We start from the raw sequence: 19,410 nt of genomic DNA on the forward strand, positions 1-19,410 counted from the left end.
TGGTTTGGTTATCATTCTCCACAGCCTTTCACTGCACTAAGTACAGCTTGTAATTATGCTAACTGCTTACAACAGCTGCCAGCTATCTTGTTCACTTTTTAAAACACATTGAGAATGATGTCACCCTATCCCAAGGATTCCTTGAGGCTAATGCTTGAACCAACCACTCGTTTAAACCAAGAAAATAAATAACCATTGATGTTCTATGTGATTGGATTGAACCAACTGACTTTAAATAATCCCAAATCTGTTTAGCCCCATTTCAACATCACTTAGGGGTCTGACTCTCCATTCCACTGCTATGGGAGTTCTGCTAAGAACTTCTTTCTCTCTGACAATTCACTGGGCAGATTGGCAGGTTTGGTCAGCTGACAGTATAACTGAGAAGAACGCTCATGAATCATCTCTGAAAGTTTCCAGCAGGAGGTACTGTGAATGACAGGATATCAGTTGCTAATTTAGACACTGAGTTGGAGATAACTGGTGTTTCTGCATAGCAGGATTTGACACTGCTAGCAATCCTAAAAATGGCTCCTTGGTTTAAAAAGACAGGTACAAATACTATCTTTCAATTCTTGAAATATAATCTGAAAGATATATATCAGGCATAGGCAAATTCGGCCCTCCAGATGTTTTGGAACTACAACTCCCATCATCCCTGACCACTGGTCCTGTTAGCTAGGGATGATGGGAGTTGTAGTCCCAAAACATCTGGAGGGCTGAGTTTGCCTATGCCTGATATATACTTTCATTCTCCTTCAGTGTTGGGCACATTTTAGAAACCTATGTGATTCAATGAATCACAATGTGTCTGTGATGGCAAAGTGGTGGAGGATTGGCCCCACTGTTTGTATAAATGTTCAGTCCACAAATATAGCACAAGCACAAGGGCTGACTGGGTCACATTTTTTGTTCATCCCACAGAATATTCTGTTTTCACTGGTGAGCAGAAATATTAAATTAACCACTATGGTTGTCTGTTCTACATTCTTTGTAGCAAAACTGAACCAAAAGGTTATTGACCATAGCATTTATTTATTTAATAAAATTTATATGCCGCTTACCTGAACAAAAGACCTCTAAGCGGTTTTTAAAAAGCAATCCAAAATATTGATTAAAAAGATTGACATGATTATATTGACAGTCAAGCGCACCAGCCTTGTTAAATATATGTGCCTCATGAAACAACATATTACAGAACATTTCTAACTATTGGACATGGTTTACTGGTCTTCACAAATAAAAGGTCCAGCTGCGTGAACTACAACTTCTCATGACAGACCAAAGGGCCAGTTGCTCTGTGGCTCATCATTGCTAGTTCAACTCAGTGTGGATAATATCAAAATAGTAGGGCAAAACCCAGAGCCCCCCTCCAAATCACTTTACATCTTTAAGGCACAGTTTTAATATAGCTATAGAACATGCACATGTAGATGTATACAGGGGGGGGGGAAATCAAATTTAAGAATTTCTCCAAGTGCAGCTTCAGAAAATAAATCAAAGTTTCATAAGAAGGGGTAAATGTCTTCTGCTATCACAAAGAAGTTTTCACATTTTAAAAAAACAGGCACTGCTAGTAAGGGAAGACAACCATCCATCAGCCATGAACCATCTAAGGGAAAGACCTTTTAGAGCTTCCATCAAAAAGCCGTAATTCCATAAGACAAGACTTTATATTCAGCAATGCCAGAACAGTATATTTCACATCATCATAATCACCTGTTCTTTAACTCTCTCACTTTATAGCTCTCACCTCGAGATAAACCTGCATCCACCTTTTATTGTCAATTGTACTCAAACATCTTAACTGTCACCTGATAAAATACAGCAAGCCATTTCTATCTGGGAAGGAGAGATTCTTTGAAGTCAGTGCCATTTGACTGAATGGTAAAAGTGATCTGAGGCATTAAAACAAAGTTGCCTTTGCTACACATAAAATAAAGCAATGGGGATTTTGTTTTTATGCTGCACATTTATGGATTTTCTTAAGAAGGATACAGTAAATAACTCAATATTTCTTGAACCTTTACATCTCAAAGGGGTAGGGTGAAGAATAGATAATGCTCAATTTGCGGTGCACTTTATTACTGCTGGACTAAACAATTCATTTTGATAAGCACAGTCCACAACTGAAAAGCATAGGTTCTCACCCACACCGACACCCCAGTTTAGGACATGAAATGGCACAATGCCGGTACATGAAATTGTCAAAAAAAAAATGGCTTTGGAACATTGATAGATGCCTATGCAGCCTTCTGAAAAGATATTCTATAGTATTATCCATGATTTACTTAAAGTATAAAATGCTCTGTTATTCAGAAATATACAACTCTTGACAACAAACAAAGAAGTTATTCTGCAACATACCAAATGCTAAGTGACTGGTGGTGGTTTTTTATGTTGTACATTTCAGAAACAGAAATAGTAGAGCAAACCATTTGCCAAACAGCCATTAATGGTTCAAATCCAGAAATATCTTGCTGTGATGTACCATTTAACGGAAAGACTACCCCCAACGTTCCCTGAATAATATAAAGTATTGTATATTTTGCTAGGAAAGATTGTGGTTCATATGCCTGGAAATTCAAATCACTGTATTTAATAATTTCAAATATTTCACTGAGTGCACTTGCCATAATGATAGAGATTACTCAGTACCTCCAGGGAACTCACGCAAGTCACACTCATTTAATAGCTCCAATTAGACTGTTAGCAAACAGCTATCCTTCCTTTACGGTTTCACTTCCTCCCACACACATTCCCACATTTGTCATAACAGTTAATAATGGAGGAAATTATGCTTCTAACTAATAAATGGAACTGGTGTGTGTGTGTGTGTGTGTGTGTGTGTGTGTGTGTGTGTGTAAGAAACATAAGGTAACTGTTTAAGGCTCCACCTGACTTGCACATTTTCCTGCTGAGTACATATCTAGCAGAATTTACCCATTTTGTGGCAGAATTTGAGCTTCTTAGAAATATAAAAAGTGCAAGTTCAAAAACATTTGCAGATATTTTGTCAGAATTGTGCGTTGTCAGGAGAATATACCCAGCCCCCTTTCACGAGATGATAAAATGTTAGAAAACAAATGTATTGCTATGGGAAATTTGTTTCTTAAACTTATTTTTTCAAATGCAAAAAGACGGTGAGCATCCAAAACAAAGGAAATAACTTAAGATGCTTATGAAATGTGGTTTTTATTCTTTAGAAACAGCTGAACATGTTTTGGCCTGCTGTGACTAAAGGTGTTCCTTAGGGGCTGTTTAAAAGATAATACATCATACATAAGCAGGTGCTTTGAGATGGTAATTTCAGTCATCTGTTAATGTGGATAAGTAAAACAATTAACAGAGATCGCTGCAGGCTCCCCCCCCCCCATTTTGAGTAAGTATGCATAGGCCCATATGCAATTTGTATATAATCAATTCAATTTGTTTGCTGAATAATTACCTAATGCATTGTCTTCTCTGCAGCCACAGAAGAAGGTATTTAATAACAGGCCAAAACATAGGCTATTTTTTAAAAAAAAAAGAAAAAGAAAAGAAAATCCTTCTTAAGCTCTTAACCAACTCTTATTCTGAGGTTCTTAGAGCTTTATACATGATTTGCATGTTAGGAAAATTTAAGAAACAGATAAAAGTTCCTGAAAGCTTTAAAGAGGGTTCCAGAATTTTCCTTAGTGTGTAGGAGTGGCACCCTAGGCTTGACTGGCGTCAGCTGGAGATGCAAATAAAGGGAGGAAGTTGCAGGCTGCAATTTCTGCACAAGCGCGCGCACACACACACACACAAACACACACTATCAGCACAGACACTGACAACAAGGTTGGAAGTAAGACAATGTGTGCTGCTGATACTGTGAGTTTTGCTGTGTCAAGACTGTTAATTACTGGACTGAGATTATACTGTGCTGGAGAGATAGAGAAGGAATGTAAATAGTTTGTATACAAGAGTAACAGAAATGCTTGTGCAACCAGTCAAGCAATAAAGAAGCTCTTGACTATGAATTTGAGTATGACTTCTGTTCTTGTCCTCTGCCTCCGGGGGAAACTCTACTACAAAGAATAAGAAGTGGTTTTACCGAAGTGCCACCATACATGCAGAGTAGCGCAGCGGAAATGTGTTGGAGGTAACCTCTAATATTGCAGTTATCCAAGCATTATTTCGGGTCGAACCACCACAGATGAACCTTGTGTGCCTTTACATCATTCCTCGAAGGATGGTCTCGCAAGACTTCAAAATGCGGAATTCTTTCCGTTACTTAAACTGACTGCCTTGGTTGCGAGCGGTCAGGACTCTTAGGATCTAGCACAGCATATACACCTTTAACCATGTCTATGGAACCATTTAACAATCAGAGAGGAAGAAGAAATCAAAAAGCAGAATGTCACTTACATTATTCATGTATTCACTAAGCAAGTCCTGGAGGGCTTGTCGTACAGCATTGCACTCAGCTACAATTCTCTCCCGGCGGTCATCACGAGTACAGGAGGAGTCTGCCATGAGCGCTGCACCGCTGATAATGCTCTCCAACCTCTCTTCAAGAGATGGTCGAAATCGGGCTTCACTGAATGTCATGGGGTCTAAAATGATCTTGTTCTGAAAATTTAAAAACCATCAGCAATTAATTGAGGGACTCATGCCAAAACAGCTGGTCCTGAAAGGATGTATATAATTGTTTCAAATTTCAAAATTAAAGTTCAACATATATCTGGTGAAGGAAAGCATTGCAAATGCTTAAAGCATAAAAATGTAACCTTCAAAGGAAAACAAGTAATTAGAAGTGTATTTCCTCCCTAAATCGTCCTTTTTGAAATGTAGCAAACATTGGCTGCATCTGCATTCAATAAGTCAGGATATGCATATGCAGGTCAAACATATATACTGACCCTTTGTGGCTGCTTTGTTCCTCTTTGCTGAAACATCAAAACAAGGCAGGGTTCATTCCTTAAGCACTGTTTCCTGTTACATGCCAGTCAGGAAACCATGGTTAATTGCTTCAAAATAATCCACAATATAATGACATAGTTTAAAGTTGCCTTCATATTGTGGCTTGTTGGGAACACATTTGGCATCATTTTGAGGAAGCCATGGTTAAATACTAAATCCTGACTTGTTGCCGCTTCTTTGAAGCAGGGAGCAAAGCAGTAGAGATGCTGCCTGGCATAGGATTCCTGACTTAATATTGCATGCAAATGATGCCACTATTAAGTTATGTGACAGGAACAGATCACATTACATTCACATCTCCACCCACACTACTGATCAGATATAAGACTTTGCCTTCTTTCTTCAGGTCCTTTTCATGTTCTGCCCTTTATTCAATCTGTCACAAATCACTTTTGTCTACACAAAATTGCAAATGTCCACCCTTTCCTCTCATATCTCCCAGTTCAGTGTCGAGAAAAGGAAGGAAGGAAGGAAGGAAGGAAGGAAGGAAGGAAAGGAAGGAAAGGAAGGAAGGAAGGAAGGAAGGAAGGAAGGAAGGTTGGTTCATGCTTTAGTAATCTCCTGATTACTGCAACCTTCATTGGAGGTTTTCAAGCAGAAGTTGTTTTTTTTAAAAAAAAATATTTATTGGTATTTTCAACAAACATATAACAATCAAAAACAAAAAATAAACAAAGTAAAAACAACACAAAAATACATAAAATTCAAGACTTAACAGAAAAAAAGAAAAAACGCATAAAGTTTCAGATACTTGTTTTCCTTAACCTTATTTCTCAGACCTCCTCACACCTCCCCTTCTTGTATTCCAATTTAAATTGTCAATTCAGCAAGTCCTTAACTTATTTCTTCACCTTAACTTAAACATTTGTTCTAACATACTATTATTTTACTTTACTTCTTTTTTCCATTTCCTCAATTTATTTTTACCAGCCTTATTTTCAAAATGGTTTTCAAGCAGAAGTTGGATGGCCATCTGTCATGGATGTTTTAGTTGACTTCCCTGCATTGCAGAGGGTTGAACAAGATAAGCCTTGGGGTCCCTTCCAACTCTATAATTCTATCCTTCTCTGCATCTCAAAACCCCACTGTAAAAACAATTCACCTCTCACATCTCCAGTATTTCATGCCACCCCTCTTCATATCCTTAGACTGTTTTTCTTACCTATAAAGTGACACGAAGCAGTCACTGCCCCACGTGATCTTTCTACCCTTATTTCCTCTAATGTACCAACCCCATGACCTTTGCACCTCCCATGCAGACAAAGGTAAGGCAACTGCAGGGAGCAATTACTCAGATTCTGGAGAAGGAGAAGGAGGTGAATTGAAAATTTCCATTCAAACCATCTAGCAAAGCAGAGATTGGATTAACCTGAACGATTTTGAGCCAGGGAAAAAAAATGCTCACAAAAGCAGATTACTGAATTGAATGGTTCTTACAAATAGATTATACCCTGAGCGGTGAGCTCCTAATCACACTTGTTCTTCCATTTTTGGAGTGTAAAGCCACAAAGTGATCCATTTTACACCAATTCAAAGCTATATTTATTTTGGTGGATACAATTTCCTTGATTTTCTGGTCTTACTACGTTAAGGACATTTTATCGCCACACTAATGCTTTCTGCAGCCACCTGCAATTTGATTTCCAGTGCAGGCAGCAAGACCGAATCCCAGGTGGCACATCCCTTCCCCCCTTTGAAGAATCCTTTATCCCAATGATAAGGGGCTTTAGGTCACCCTTGGGTTGTTTTCTAACTCATGGTAGTCTCTTTATGGTTCAAGATGGCAGCTGCAAAAAATAGTGTCATTTTGTGCTCCTGTCTTGCGGCACTTTACCCACACTGCCAGCTGCTCAATAAAACAGGCTGCAAAAGAACTGGCATAAGAGAAATCTGTCTGCGGAAGCAGAAAGTTGCCTTCTTCTCTGCAGCCAGAGCACAAACATTAAGCGAAAGGCACTTCAAAAAAAGAAGGAAATAAAACCAAGTAGGAAGACCAAGAAAGTCATGAAACAGAACAGGCTGGCAAAATCCCCTACATTAATATAAATATTTGACTATTGTGCTACGAAGAGATAGACTAATAAGACTGCATAATGGCTTCCCCTGATAACAAAGGACGAGTCCCTCCCCACCTTGGCACTGCCTACACAGAATTTGGAAAGCAACGTAAAAGGGAAATTCGTGCACGCCCAGAACTCCTAGTCAATTAGAAGAATAAAAATGCACATGGGTTGGTTTTTTTTGCACCCAATGAGCCCTATTCAGTCGTTCAAAATCATATAGTATGAAAGGGGTAGAGGGGAAATGGTTTTTTTATTTGCCGTTCTGTTCCATGACATGCTAAACTGAAGTTCTGACTAGAGCTGGCCACGTTCGTTCTCTCTCTCCCTTTCTCCTTCTTTCTCTCTCGCACACACACTTCAATAAAAAGTATTTCCCTGTTTGACAATTTGAATTGATTCTGATAAAATGACCTATAAATGAAACTCCAGAATTCAAGTTTGACCCATGTGAGAATCATTTCTAACACTTTACAAAAAAAAAAGCCTTGTTTCAATACTTACATTTTTAACAGGAAAAATAAGTTTTGATACAAACATAAATAAATAAATGAAGGTCTTACTTTGGGTAACTCAAAAGTTCTAAAAATGGCAGCCTTAAACTTCCCATAGCTACTGACAATCAGTTAGTGAATGACTAATGTAAAGTGTTCCAGTTCATTTACATTTGTAATTAATCAAAATCATTGAAGTCATAAATCAAAGCTTGACAACGTAATTCAGATTATGATTAATTGTTCTGAGGTTCCTAGCTGCCAACGACGAAGTAATAGAAAATGTGTCTGTAGTGGGATGGTCAACACATGATTTTACACACTTTTGTAAAAGTGGAGACATTTTTATGAAAGTAGTCAGGGCAATATATACTGAACAGTCAGTCAAATTGATAGTAAATAATGTCCTGATTGAGAATTGCAAAATAACTAAAGGAACAAGGCAAGACTGTCCATTGTTGTTTATATTAGTTTTAGAAGTATTGGTGCAAATAATAAGATGTAGCCAAGAAATTAAGGTATAAGAGTGAGACAGAGACAATATCAATTAAAAGCATTCACAGACAACATGGTGATATCTCTAGAAGAACCAATACAGTGGTACCTTTGTTTACAACCATAATCCGTTCTGGAGATCCGTTCATAAACCAAAACAGGTTGTAACCCAAGGTGTGCTTTCGCCAATGGGGCCTCCAAAAAAAATAAATGTTTGTAATCCAAAAAAAATGGGTTGTAATCTGTCAGGGAACTGCCATCGGAGCTAGAGGTGGAGGGAAGGCTCCAGAGGGTCCCAGTAGGGAGAGAGGCAGCCCATCTGCTGGGGAAGGAAATCAGCGTAACACCAGTGGAGAAGGGGGGCAGATGGGGGAATCGGAGAGGAGGCTCCAAGACTCCTCGCCGGAGACCAGCGGGGAGAGTACAGGTACTCTGCTGCCCACACCCTCCCTGCGCAGAAGACTTCCACACAGGGAGAGTAGGAGGAGACTTGGCGTCAAAGAACTTCTTTGCTGGAAGAAGTTCAAGAAACGCCCACTGACGGATTCTGCCAGCGACTGAGACAGCCACAAAGCTAGAGGCTGTCCAGACAGAAAGGGTTCAACCAGGTAACCTAGCCAGGAGTGGCGGCAACTTACGCACGAGCAACCCCTAGAACCATTACATAATCCAAAAAAAGTTCACAAACCGGGACATGCACTTCCGGGTTTGACGTGTTTGTAATCTAAAATGTATGCAAACCTGTTTGCAAACCAAGGTACCACTGTAGAGTCAATTCTGAAAGTATTAAAAGAGATAAAAAGGGTATAAGAGTGTAGCAGGTCTTAAGATTAATAAAGACAAAACCAAACTCTTGTTAAAAAAAAAAGAATGATGAGAGCAAAAATAAATTACATGATGTGTCAGGACAAAGATTCAAAGGAAGGTCAAGTATCTAGGTCAGTGGTGGTGAACCTTTTAGAGACAGAGTACCTGAACTGCAATGCAAAACCCACTTATTTATTGCAAAGTGCCAACAGTGCAATTTACCATATTTTTCCGGCCATAACACACTCCCTGTTTGAGGGGACTACTAATTAAGATAATGCAGGGAGGATTGCCCTGAATTGTGGAGCTTTTTTTGGGTGCCAGTGCCCAGTTGGCCTGGATCTCACATACACTCCACCACGCATGCACACACAGAGAGAGTGGCTGACAGGTACGGACGCAGCAGCGGCAACAACACAATCATTTTAAGAAAGGGACTTATGAACTCCGGCAGCCTCCTCCATACCTCCACTTCAAACACATGGACTCGCACACTCCCTTCCTCCCTCTCACATGCCCCCCTCCACACACACACATTTGCAGTGTGCATGGGCACAAGCGCTCCTCCCGCAGCCTCCTACAGCTCCATTTCAAGATAGCACAGGGGCTGGGATCACCATTTCACTCAGTGCTGGGGAGACAGCATGTGTGCCCACAGAGAGGGCTACGAGTGTTGCCTCTGGCACGTGTGCCATAGGTTCACCACCACTGATCTAGGTGTATGGTTAACAGCAAATAATATAAATCTGTATAAAGATAATTGTTCAAAAACTTGGGAAGACCTTAAAAGAAATTTGGAAATTTGGAACAGAAGAAAACTTTCACTGTTAGGTAGAATGTCGACTATAAAAATGAATGTATTACCAAGAATGTTATTTTTGTTTCAATCAATTTCGGTGATCAGCAAGACAGATTGTTTCAATGTATGGCAAAAAGATATTGCTAAATATATCTGGTGGCAAGGAATGAACTGAGAATAAAATATCAAATACTGATAGATGCAAAAGAGAGAGGAGGTTTCTCCCTGCCGGATATGAAATTATGCTATGAAGCATCTAGTCTTTGTTGGTTGAAGGATGGATGACATTGAATAATCCACATATCTTAGATTTAGAAGGTCATGATAATATTTTTGGTTGGCACGCCTATTTGTGGTATGAAAAAGTGAAAGTACATAAAGGATTTACAAATCCCATAATTAGGGGGGAGGAATCTTTACAAAGTATGGAATAAATACAAAAAATTATTGGAGACAAAACACCACTTTGGCTCTCACCATTGGAAGCCATAGTGGTAAAGGGAAAAAAAAATGATTGAACATTGGACAACTTATAGAAATTTATTAAAACAAGAAGGAGGAGCGTATAAATTAAAAGAATTTAAGGATTTATCAGGAAAGCTAACAACATGGATACAATATCATCATTTGAATGAAGTATTTAAGAAAGACAGGATACGAGGGTTTGGGGAACAAATATCACAACTGGAGAGAGATCTGTTGGAATGTAATGTTAAAGTGCTGTCTAAAATGTATAGGATATTATTGGAATGAGAGACAAAGGATGAGCAAGTAAAATTTTCAATGATACATTGGGCAATAGATTGGTTATAAGACAGACATGGAAGCATGAGAACAATTGTGGAATATAGATATAAAAATTAAAGCATGCTAAGGTTTAAGAGAAAACTATATGAAAATGTTATCTAGATGGTATCTAACACAGAGTAAATTGGCAAAAATCTATTGCCAATTGTTGGAAATGAAAAGAGAAAGAATGTATTTTTTATCATATGTGGTGGTCTTATAGTAAGGTTAAAGCTTACTCGAAAATGATGTATAATGAATTGAAAAATATGTTTAAAATAACATTTGTAAAAAACCCAGAAGCTTTCCTTTTGGGAATCATAGCGGTAAAACTACCTATAGAAATTTATTCATGCATTCAACTACAGCGGCAAGAATGCTATTTGTCCAAAAGTGGAAAGAAGAAGTTCCGATGAAAGAAGAATACAGTGGTACCTCGGGTTAAATACTTAATTCGTTCCGGAGGTCCGTTCTTAACCTGAAACTGTTCTTAACCTGAAGTACCACATTAGCTAATGGGGCCTGCCACTGCCGCCGCGCCGCCAGAGCACTATTTCTGTTCTCATCCTGAAGCAAAGTTTTTAACCCGAGGTACTATTTCTGGGTTAGCGGAGTCTGTAACTGGAAGCGTATGTAACCCGAGGTACCACTGTAGAGACAAAAGTTATGGAACATGCAGAAATGGCGAAACTTACCAGAAATAAGAAATCAAGATAACAAACTTTTTATAAAACAATGGAAATGATGTATTGAATATTTACAAACAAACTATAAACAGATAAGGACATTGGCAGGATTATTGTAATAACCTTCAGTTTAATAGGAGCATATATCTAAAGTAGATGGATAAATGGATAAGTTATAATATGCAGGAAATGTAAAAACAACAAAAAAACTAAAGAACCACAGAAAGAGGAGGAAGGAAGTCGAGTTTTGAAATGTTAGAATGATTTTAAAACTATTGAAATGTATATAATTGGAAACCATAAATTAATTTTTTAAAACAAAATAACAACATGATTTTATTTCCATGATCAAAGATAAATGAGTGTTCCATTTCCCCTCAGGGTTCAACAATGAGATTCCACAACAGCTGAGTTTTTAAGTGGCTCAAAGTCCTAATTCAGGTACCAATTATAAAAATTTGGGGGTCTTTCCAAAACTGTCTTTACTGGACGCCAGGGCAAACAGATGCCAACAACAGATGCAAAGTAACACATCAGAATTTGTCTCTGAGGCCCTTGATGGAAACTCACAGCCATGAGCTGCTACTCCATCTCAGATTCCAGATGGGCACACATGCATCTAAAAGTAAAATAGGGTATGGAAACATTACACACATGTGGAGGGAGAGGAGTCGCCTGAAACCTGCTTAAATATGCAGCATCCACAATTTGTGGAAGAGGTTTTTGGTTTTTTTTATGTATTTTGTGTTACTTTGTATTTTTATGAACTGATCTTGAAATGAAGGGTGGTGTACGTATTTAATATAAATATATAAGAATACAGTGATACCTTGGTTCTCAAACTTAATCTGTTCCGGAAGTCCGTTCCAAAACCAAAGCGTTCCAAAACCAAAGTGCGCTTTCCCATAGAAAGTAATGCAAAACGGATTAAGCCGTTCCAGACTTTTAAAAACAACCCCTTAAATAGCAATTTAACATGAATTTTACTATCTAACGAGACCGTTGATCCATAAAATGAAAGCAATAAACAATGTACTGCAGTCACACAATCAATCAGTAGCTGAACTGGGATCCACACAGTCACACACACAAAAAAGAGCAGCAAAAACACAAAATAAATAGCAAAAACAGACAGACCTCAGTGTAACACTCAAAATGGAAGCGTGGCACTCAAATCAGAAGCGTAACACTCAAAACGGAGCATGTTCGGCTTCCGAAAAACGTTTGCAAACCGGAACACTGACTTCCAGTTTGCAGTGTTTGGGTTCCAAGTTGTTTGCATACCAAGGCGTTTGAAAACCAGGGTACCACTGTAGTGACTCTCAGACTGATCCACAAAACAAGCAGCTTCCAAATGTTATGCTGTCTGTGTGTAAGCATGAGAATGTCAAATAGTCAGTCTGACATCAATACCAGGGAAGATTCTGGAGCAGATCATTAAGCAAACAGTCTGTGAGCACCTAGAAAGGAATGCTGTGATCACCAATAGTCAGCATGGATTTCTGAAAAATAAGTCATGTCAGACTAACCTGATCTCGTTTTTTGACAGAATTACAAGCCTGGTAGATGAAGGGAATGCAGTGGATGTAGCCTACCTTGATTTCAGCAAGGCATTTGACAAGGTGCCCCATGATATTCTTGTAAAAAAGCTGGTAAAATGCGATCTTGACTATGCTACCACTCAGTGGATTTGTAACTGGCTGACTGACGGAACCCAAAGGGTGCTCATCAATGGTTCCTCTTCATCCTGGAGAAGAGTGACTAGTGGGGTGCCACAGGGTTCTGTCTTGGGCCTGGTCTTATTCAACATCTTTATCAACGACTTGGATGATGGACTCAAGGGCATCCTGATCAAATTTGCAGATGACACCAAACTGGGAGGGGTGGCTAACACCCCAGAGGACAGGATCACACTTCAAAACGACCTTGACAGATTAGAGAACTGGGCCAAAACATACAAGATGAATTTTAACAGGGAGAAATGTAAAGTATTGCACTTGGGCAAAAAAAATGAGAGGCACAAATACAAGATGGGTGACACCTGGCTTGAGAGCACTACATGTGAAAAGGATCTAGGAGTCTTGGTTGACCACAAACTTGACATGAGCCAACAGTGTGACGTGGCAGCTAAAAAAGCCAATGCAATTCTGGGCTGCATCAATAGGAGTATAGCATCTAGATCAAGGGAAGTAATAGTGCCACTGTATTCTGCTCTGGTCAGACCTCACCTGGAGTACTGTGTCCAGTTCTGGGCACCACAGTTCAAGAAGGACACTGACAAACTGGAACGTGTCCAGAGGAGGGCAACCAAAATGGTCAAAGGCCTGGAAACGATGCCTTATGAGGAACGGCTAAGGGAGCTGGGCATGTTTAGCCTGGAGAAGAGGAGGTTAAGGGGTGATATGATAGCCATGTTCAAATATCTAAAAGGATGTCACATAGAGGAGGGAGAAAGGTTGTTTTCTGCTGCTCCAGAGAAGCGAACACGGAGCAATGGATCCAAATTACAAGAAAGAAGATTCCACCTAAACATTAGGAAGAACTTCCTGACAGTAAGAGCTGTTTGACAGTGGAATTTGCTGCCAAGGAGTGTGGTGGAGTCTCCTTCTTTGGAGGTCTTTAAGCAGAGGCTTGACAACCATATGTCAGGAGTGCTCTGATGGTGTTTCCTGCTTGGCAGGGGGTTGGACTCGATGGCCCTTGTGGTCTCTTCCAACTCTATGATTCTATGATTCTATGCTTCCTTCAGACATAGCGCTGATCCATGGGGTCGAAAAGCTCCCATTTGGTTTCATCGCTCCACGGAACAGAATCTCAAAACTTCTGTGGCTTATTTATATGATTTTGAGCATACTGGAGCTGACTTTTATTGTGCTTGTGGGTCAGTAGTGGTGTACGTCTTGGAGTTCTGGCATGGAAACCATCTGGTTGATGCCGCAGATAGCTTGCTTTTTCTGCCATGTCCAGGTAGTGTAGCCACTGTTCCTTTCACTTGGAACTTGCGAACTATGTTTCCAACGGTGTCTCTGGGAACACTCAGTGCCTTCACTATTTTCTTGTATCCTGCTCCTTGTTTGTGAAGGGTGATAATCTCTTCTTTTACCTTCTTGGATCATTCTCTTGATTTAGCCATACAGTCATACTTCGGGTTACAGCCGCTTCAGGTTGCGTTTTTTCAGGTTGCGGACCGCCAAAACCCGGAAGTTCTGGAACAGGTTACTTCCGGGTTTTGGCGGTCGCACATGCGCAGAAGTGCTAAATCACAACCCATGCATGTGCAGACATGGGTTGCAAATGCTGCGGGTTGCAAACGCGCATCCCGCATGGATCACGTTCGCAACCCCAGCTTCCACTGTATTTCTAACATGCAGCCAAATTTGACATTCAGCAAACCCCTAGCCAGTTCAGGTATTTCATGTGTTCCAGCTCAAGCACACCTGGTGCAACTAAAGAAGCCCTTGATTAGTTGCATATGGTGGGCTTGAGACAACGCCTGTCGTATTTGTGCTGTTGTGAGGGATTCTATTCAGGGGGTTGAATAATAAGAAGACTGGGAAAGCCTGTATAAGCTGCAATTTCAGCTGAATTTGGGGAGACCACTTGAAGCATTGTTGTGTTGAGCTATTTCAATTGTTTTTGTTGATTTGTTCATTGCAAACAGCTGAAAGTCTATAAATTTAGATAATAAACCTGACTTGCAATGGGGGGGGGGGTTTGAATAATTTTGATTGCAACTGTATGTAAAGCCTTGGAATTTCAGCTCCCTTGGCTTTCCAGTTTTACTTTAATTACCAAACGCATTCAACAGGCCATGCCTTGATTAACTTTGGTCCATAGCTAACTTTACTGAAATGTTTTGCTGCCAGCAGGGTGTTGTTTGTTTGTTTTAACCCATGCTGTTTTACGGGGTCTGTTCTCTTGGTATTTTGGGTATGGTTTTGATTGTAATGTACTTACATTTTTCTTCTACTTGTTCTAAGGTTTACTTTAGTAAAGTTTTTAAAGCTCTCTAAGTTGCTTAAAAGGGATTAATAAATTGAAATAATGACAATAACAGGGCAGAGGAGATTACAACATTCTTTATAGAATGTGCACAGGCGGAATGTACCGTAGTAAGGAAGGCCTGTAGGGGAAAAAATATTGATCTGAAAGCTGAATTGGCCTCAGGATTTCATGAAATGCTCCATCCATGGGCGGATGCAGTCAGTTAAAAAAATGCCTAAGCGAATGAGCAATTAAAAAACACATATAAACATGAAATTAAATCATTTTTACTTAAATGCAGTGTCTTTGGCATTAATTTGCAGGTGTTAAATTTTGAAATAGGCAGTGTTCCTTAAATATGTGGAAAAATCGACCTCTAAATCACCTCACATTGACAAGTCTGACAACACACTGTTTGTTTGGTAATAGGCAATTGTAGTTCTTGAAGCTGGTATAAATATCTATAGTTTTGTTTCATTTTCCCCCAACATACCATCCATGGCAACTCAGGTAGCTGCATGCTGTATCACTGACAGATCTGCAGGTAATATACTGTTTGATGAAGTCTTTTCCTGATCATAATATTTCTGAAGATGACAATTTCTCTGTGATAATGAAAGGCGTGTAATGACTGGAGTCGCAACACTGAGATCCAAGAATAACAATTTGTGGTTTTAATTCAGCTGTTACAAAAAGCTAGTGTAGATTAGGAAGCTGTCAGAAAGTGATAAAACAAGGCTCACTGATGGCTCTGTACCCTTTCCATATATCTCAGATGAATGACCATTTAAAACACACACAAAAAACCCCAGAAACTGGGGGGAAGGGATTGAGCAACCCCAAAACACAAGAACAGCAGGCTGGATCAGTCCAATGGAACATCTCGTTCAGCAACATCTTCTCACTGTGGCCAACCAGGTGTCCATGGGAAATTGGCAAGCAAGACGTGCGCACAAGAGCACTGTGTCCACCTGCAATTCCCAGAAACTGACATTCAGAGGCACAATGCCTCTGAAACAGAGGTGGCGCATAGTCATTGTGGCTAGTAGCCACTGTGTCAGGAACGTCGCTTCCCAGAGCGACAGCGAGGACTCCAAAGAGGAGGGGTGGCAGGCTGGGGGAAAACAGAGGCTTCTTTCCTTTCCATATTGAGAGTGATGCACACACCTCCTGTCCTGGAGTGCCGGCTGTAAATTCCCAAGATAGTGTAGGTCAGACAGGGGCAGGTTCAGAGGAACTGCAGCCTTTAGAGACGGTTCCAGAGGGGGGTGGGCAAACTGCTCCCGAGTCCCCATGGACATGACAAAGGAGTAGGGTCCATGCTTGGCGTAAGTCCAACAGGAGGAGGGGTGGCGGAGGACCCACCCTTTAGTGAGCTCAACGTCGTCCTCAGCAGATGATTGAGCTGTGAGCTCAGACCGAAACTACTGTGTAAATACTAATAAATCTAAGCGCAATCAAACCACCAGCTTGCTGTGTTCTTGGTGTAAGAGGGACATCTGTAATCCTGATACACTGATAGCCTTTTCCTCCATGAATTTGTCCAGTCCTCTTTTAAAGCCGCACAAGTTAGTGACCAGCACTGCCTCCTGGGGGAGTGGGTTCCACAGTTTAAAAAGCTGGGTATGTGGCAAGATTGATTACTGGAATGCAACTGTATCCAAGACCTCTCTGCTCCTGCCATAGAGTTTCTACAGCCATCTTCCCCTTTCTGCTGTAAGTGTCAAAAACTGAGGGTGGGAGAGGTGGCAGCATTTGGGAGTCCCAGCAATGGCACAGCAGCAACTGGGGCAACTTACACATCCGGGTTGGGCAAGACTCACTAGGCTGGGGGTATCCATTTGGATGCCCTCCAGAAGTTGTGGACTACAACTCCAAACAGCCCTGACCGCTGCCAACACAGGCTGGGTCTGATGGGAACTGTAGTGCAAAAAAAAAACACACAACCAAAATGGTTATTCCACCTCCAGAGAAAGATCCGGCTGGAAATGAATCCAGGAAAATAATAATTACAACACACCACCCACCTCTATCTCTGTTTCAAAGTTCTACCACAGTAATAGGGCTGTGAATTCTTTCCATTGCTCTGTATCCTAAGAATTGTTTATATTCAGTTATTACTGTCTTGCTTTAAAGGAGTTAGCCAGAATGTTAACTAAGCCTATTGAGTGAATGGCCTGAGTTATTTGCCAGAAAGGGACTGATTCCTTAGACAAAGCTTAGCCATATCATGAACTATACATGAAAGCATTTGTCTTCGAATGTGAAGTACAATTACCACAATAAACTTACTGAAGGGAGCATTTCATGAATTTTAACTTTTAACTTGGGGGAATGTTCCATGCAATGCCCACTAGATGTCTCCATCACACAACAACAAAAATATAACAGGTAGCAAATTCCCATTGCTAAATTGGTGAAAGAGACAGGGCAAAGAGTGTTACACACACACAAGCTATAAATTAAACATAGTAGCTATTATCAGATTGTTTTGTTTTGTTTTTTAAAGAAAACAGAAATTGAGAGTTTCGCTGGAGGAATAGAGGGGAAAAGGCTATTTACCCCCTTTCTGTCTGCATCTCCCCTCCCCTCCCTGCGTGTGTGTGTGCGTGCGCGCACACACACACACACACACAAATGCCATGGAGAACTGAGTCCCTCCTAGCAAAAGACTGGGGGGATTTTGACAATAAAAGGAGCTGGAAGGAAAATGCTTAAGCATTTTGACTTTGCTGACCCTTCATTGACTGTATTTATCAATATCTTTATCTTCACCCTCTAACAACAGAAGCACAGCAGTTCAGTCAGGCTGATATTGGGTGGGGGGATACAAAAGGTTAAAAAAAAAAGAGGAGGAAAGTCAATGTGAGCACAGGTCACAAAGAGGCCTAAATTATTGAGGAGTTCTCTCCTGTTTCCAGCTGTATTTTCCAAGAACATTGACTGACAGTTTTCCTCCTCCTCCTCCTCCTCCTCCTCCTCCTCCTCCTCCTCCTCCTTCTTCTTCTTCTTCTGTAATTATAGTGACAATTATAGTGCATTTGTGCATCAATTTACACACAGGGGGCATTTTTCATGTCCAAAGTATATGGCACTAGTGTACTTTGCAAAAGGACGCAACAAAAAGGGTTCTTTTTCTGCATCACCACAGCTTTGCCTCCAGGCTTACGCCCGCTCTTTGTTCCTGTATCCATTTCTTTGCCATTGGCACTGTCAACACAGCATTGTTGAAAACAGTTGCTTTTATTCTGTTGCTTCCTCTGTTACTGAGTAATTCTAGAATCACATTAGCAAAGAGGTTCCCATGATTTTCCGTTGTTGTTGCTTCTTTACTAGACTTTTCCCTGTGTTTACCATTTTAACTTTCATGCCTCAGTTTGCATTTTAAAATGCAAACACAATAGATCTGTTTATCAGTTATGCCAGAAGTCATTTGATATCCAGCCGTCCATGTGACACCTCCATGCTCAGAGTTGCCATCCGGCTGACCTATTTTAATCATGATGCTAAGAGTTCATATAGCAATAGTCTCCTTTCTACGTCCTGTCAAACTAAATAAGCTTTAGAGGTAGTTGATAGTTGATCACTGAATGCCAGGGTAAAGGTAAAGGTATCCCTGACCATTAGGTCCAGTCGGGGCCAATTCTGGGGTTGCGGCACTCATCTTGCTTTATTGGCCAAGGGAGCCGGCGTACAACTTCCGGGTCATGTGGCCAGCATGACTACGCCACTTCTGGCGAACCAGAGCAACGCACAGAAACACCATTTACCTTTCTGCCAGAGCGGTACCTATTTATCTACCTGCATTTTGACATGCTTTTGAACTGCTAGGTTGGCAGGAGCAGGGACCAGGCAACGGGAGCTCACCCCTCGCGCGGATTCGAACCGCCAACCTTCTGATCAGCAAGTCCTAGGTTCTGTGGTTTAACCCACAGCGCCACCCAGGACCAAAGGCAGCTTGGCCAATTTCCTGCAGGCATCTGGCTGGTCTCCTGGATTAAGTTTACAAATATATATAAAAGAGGAGTTTTATGGAGTTAAGGAAGAGGAAGTTTATGTGGTTCACTAGTGAACAGAAAGCTTCCTGCAGTGCCTGTTATGAGAGGCACCATAAATTGATCAAAAATGATCAGCTTGCTTTGTTTCAAGCATTCATGGTTTTGTTTTTGTGAATGTGCATTATTGAAATGCCACTTGATTTTTTTCCTTCTCCCACAGAAGAAAAAAAAAGGTTACATTTACATTATGTAAAGGTCACATTTACATGATCAATGTGCATACCCTTTAGGTATACTTCACTCTCCTAGTTTCAAGAGTCAGAATATTCTATTATCTTCTGTAATTTGCACTGC

The 19,410-nt window shown here is 40.5% G+C and overlaps 1 protein-coding gene across 3 annotated transcripts in view; it reads right to left on the minus strand.

Annotated features, from left to right (window-relative positions):
* The window catches only part of CTNNA2 (catenin alpha 2), a 544,191-nt gene that overhangs the window by 372,280 nt on the left and 152,501 nt on the right, over positions 1-19,410 (minus strand). For all 3 annotated transcript variants that reach the window (XM_053402026.1, XM_053402025.1, XM_053402027.1), the window contains exon 7: positions 4,393-4,596. In XM_053402026.1, coding sequence (XP_053258001.1) covers positions 4,393-4,596 — 204 coding nt within the window. The remainder of the gene's footprint in view (positions 1-4,392; positions 4,597-19,410) is intronic.

Source organism: Podarcis raffonei, chromosome 9 (assembly GCF_027172205.1).
Source record: "Podarcis raffonei isolate rPodRaf1 chromosome 9, rPodRaf1.pri, whole genome shotgun sequence".
NCBI lineage: Eukaryota > Metazoa > Chordata > Lepidosauria > Squamata > Lacertidae > Podarcis > Podarcis raffonei.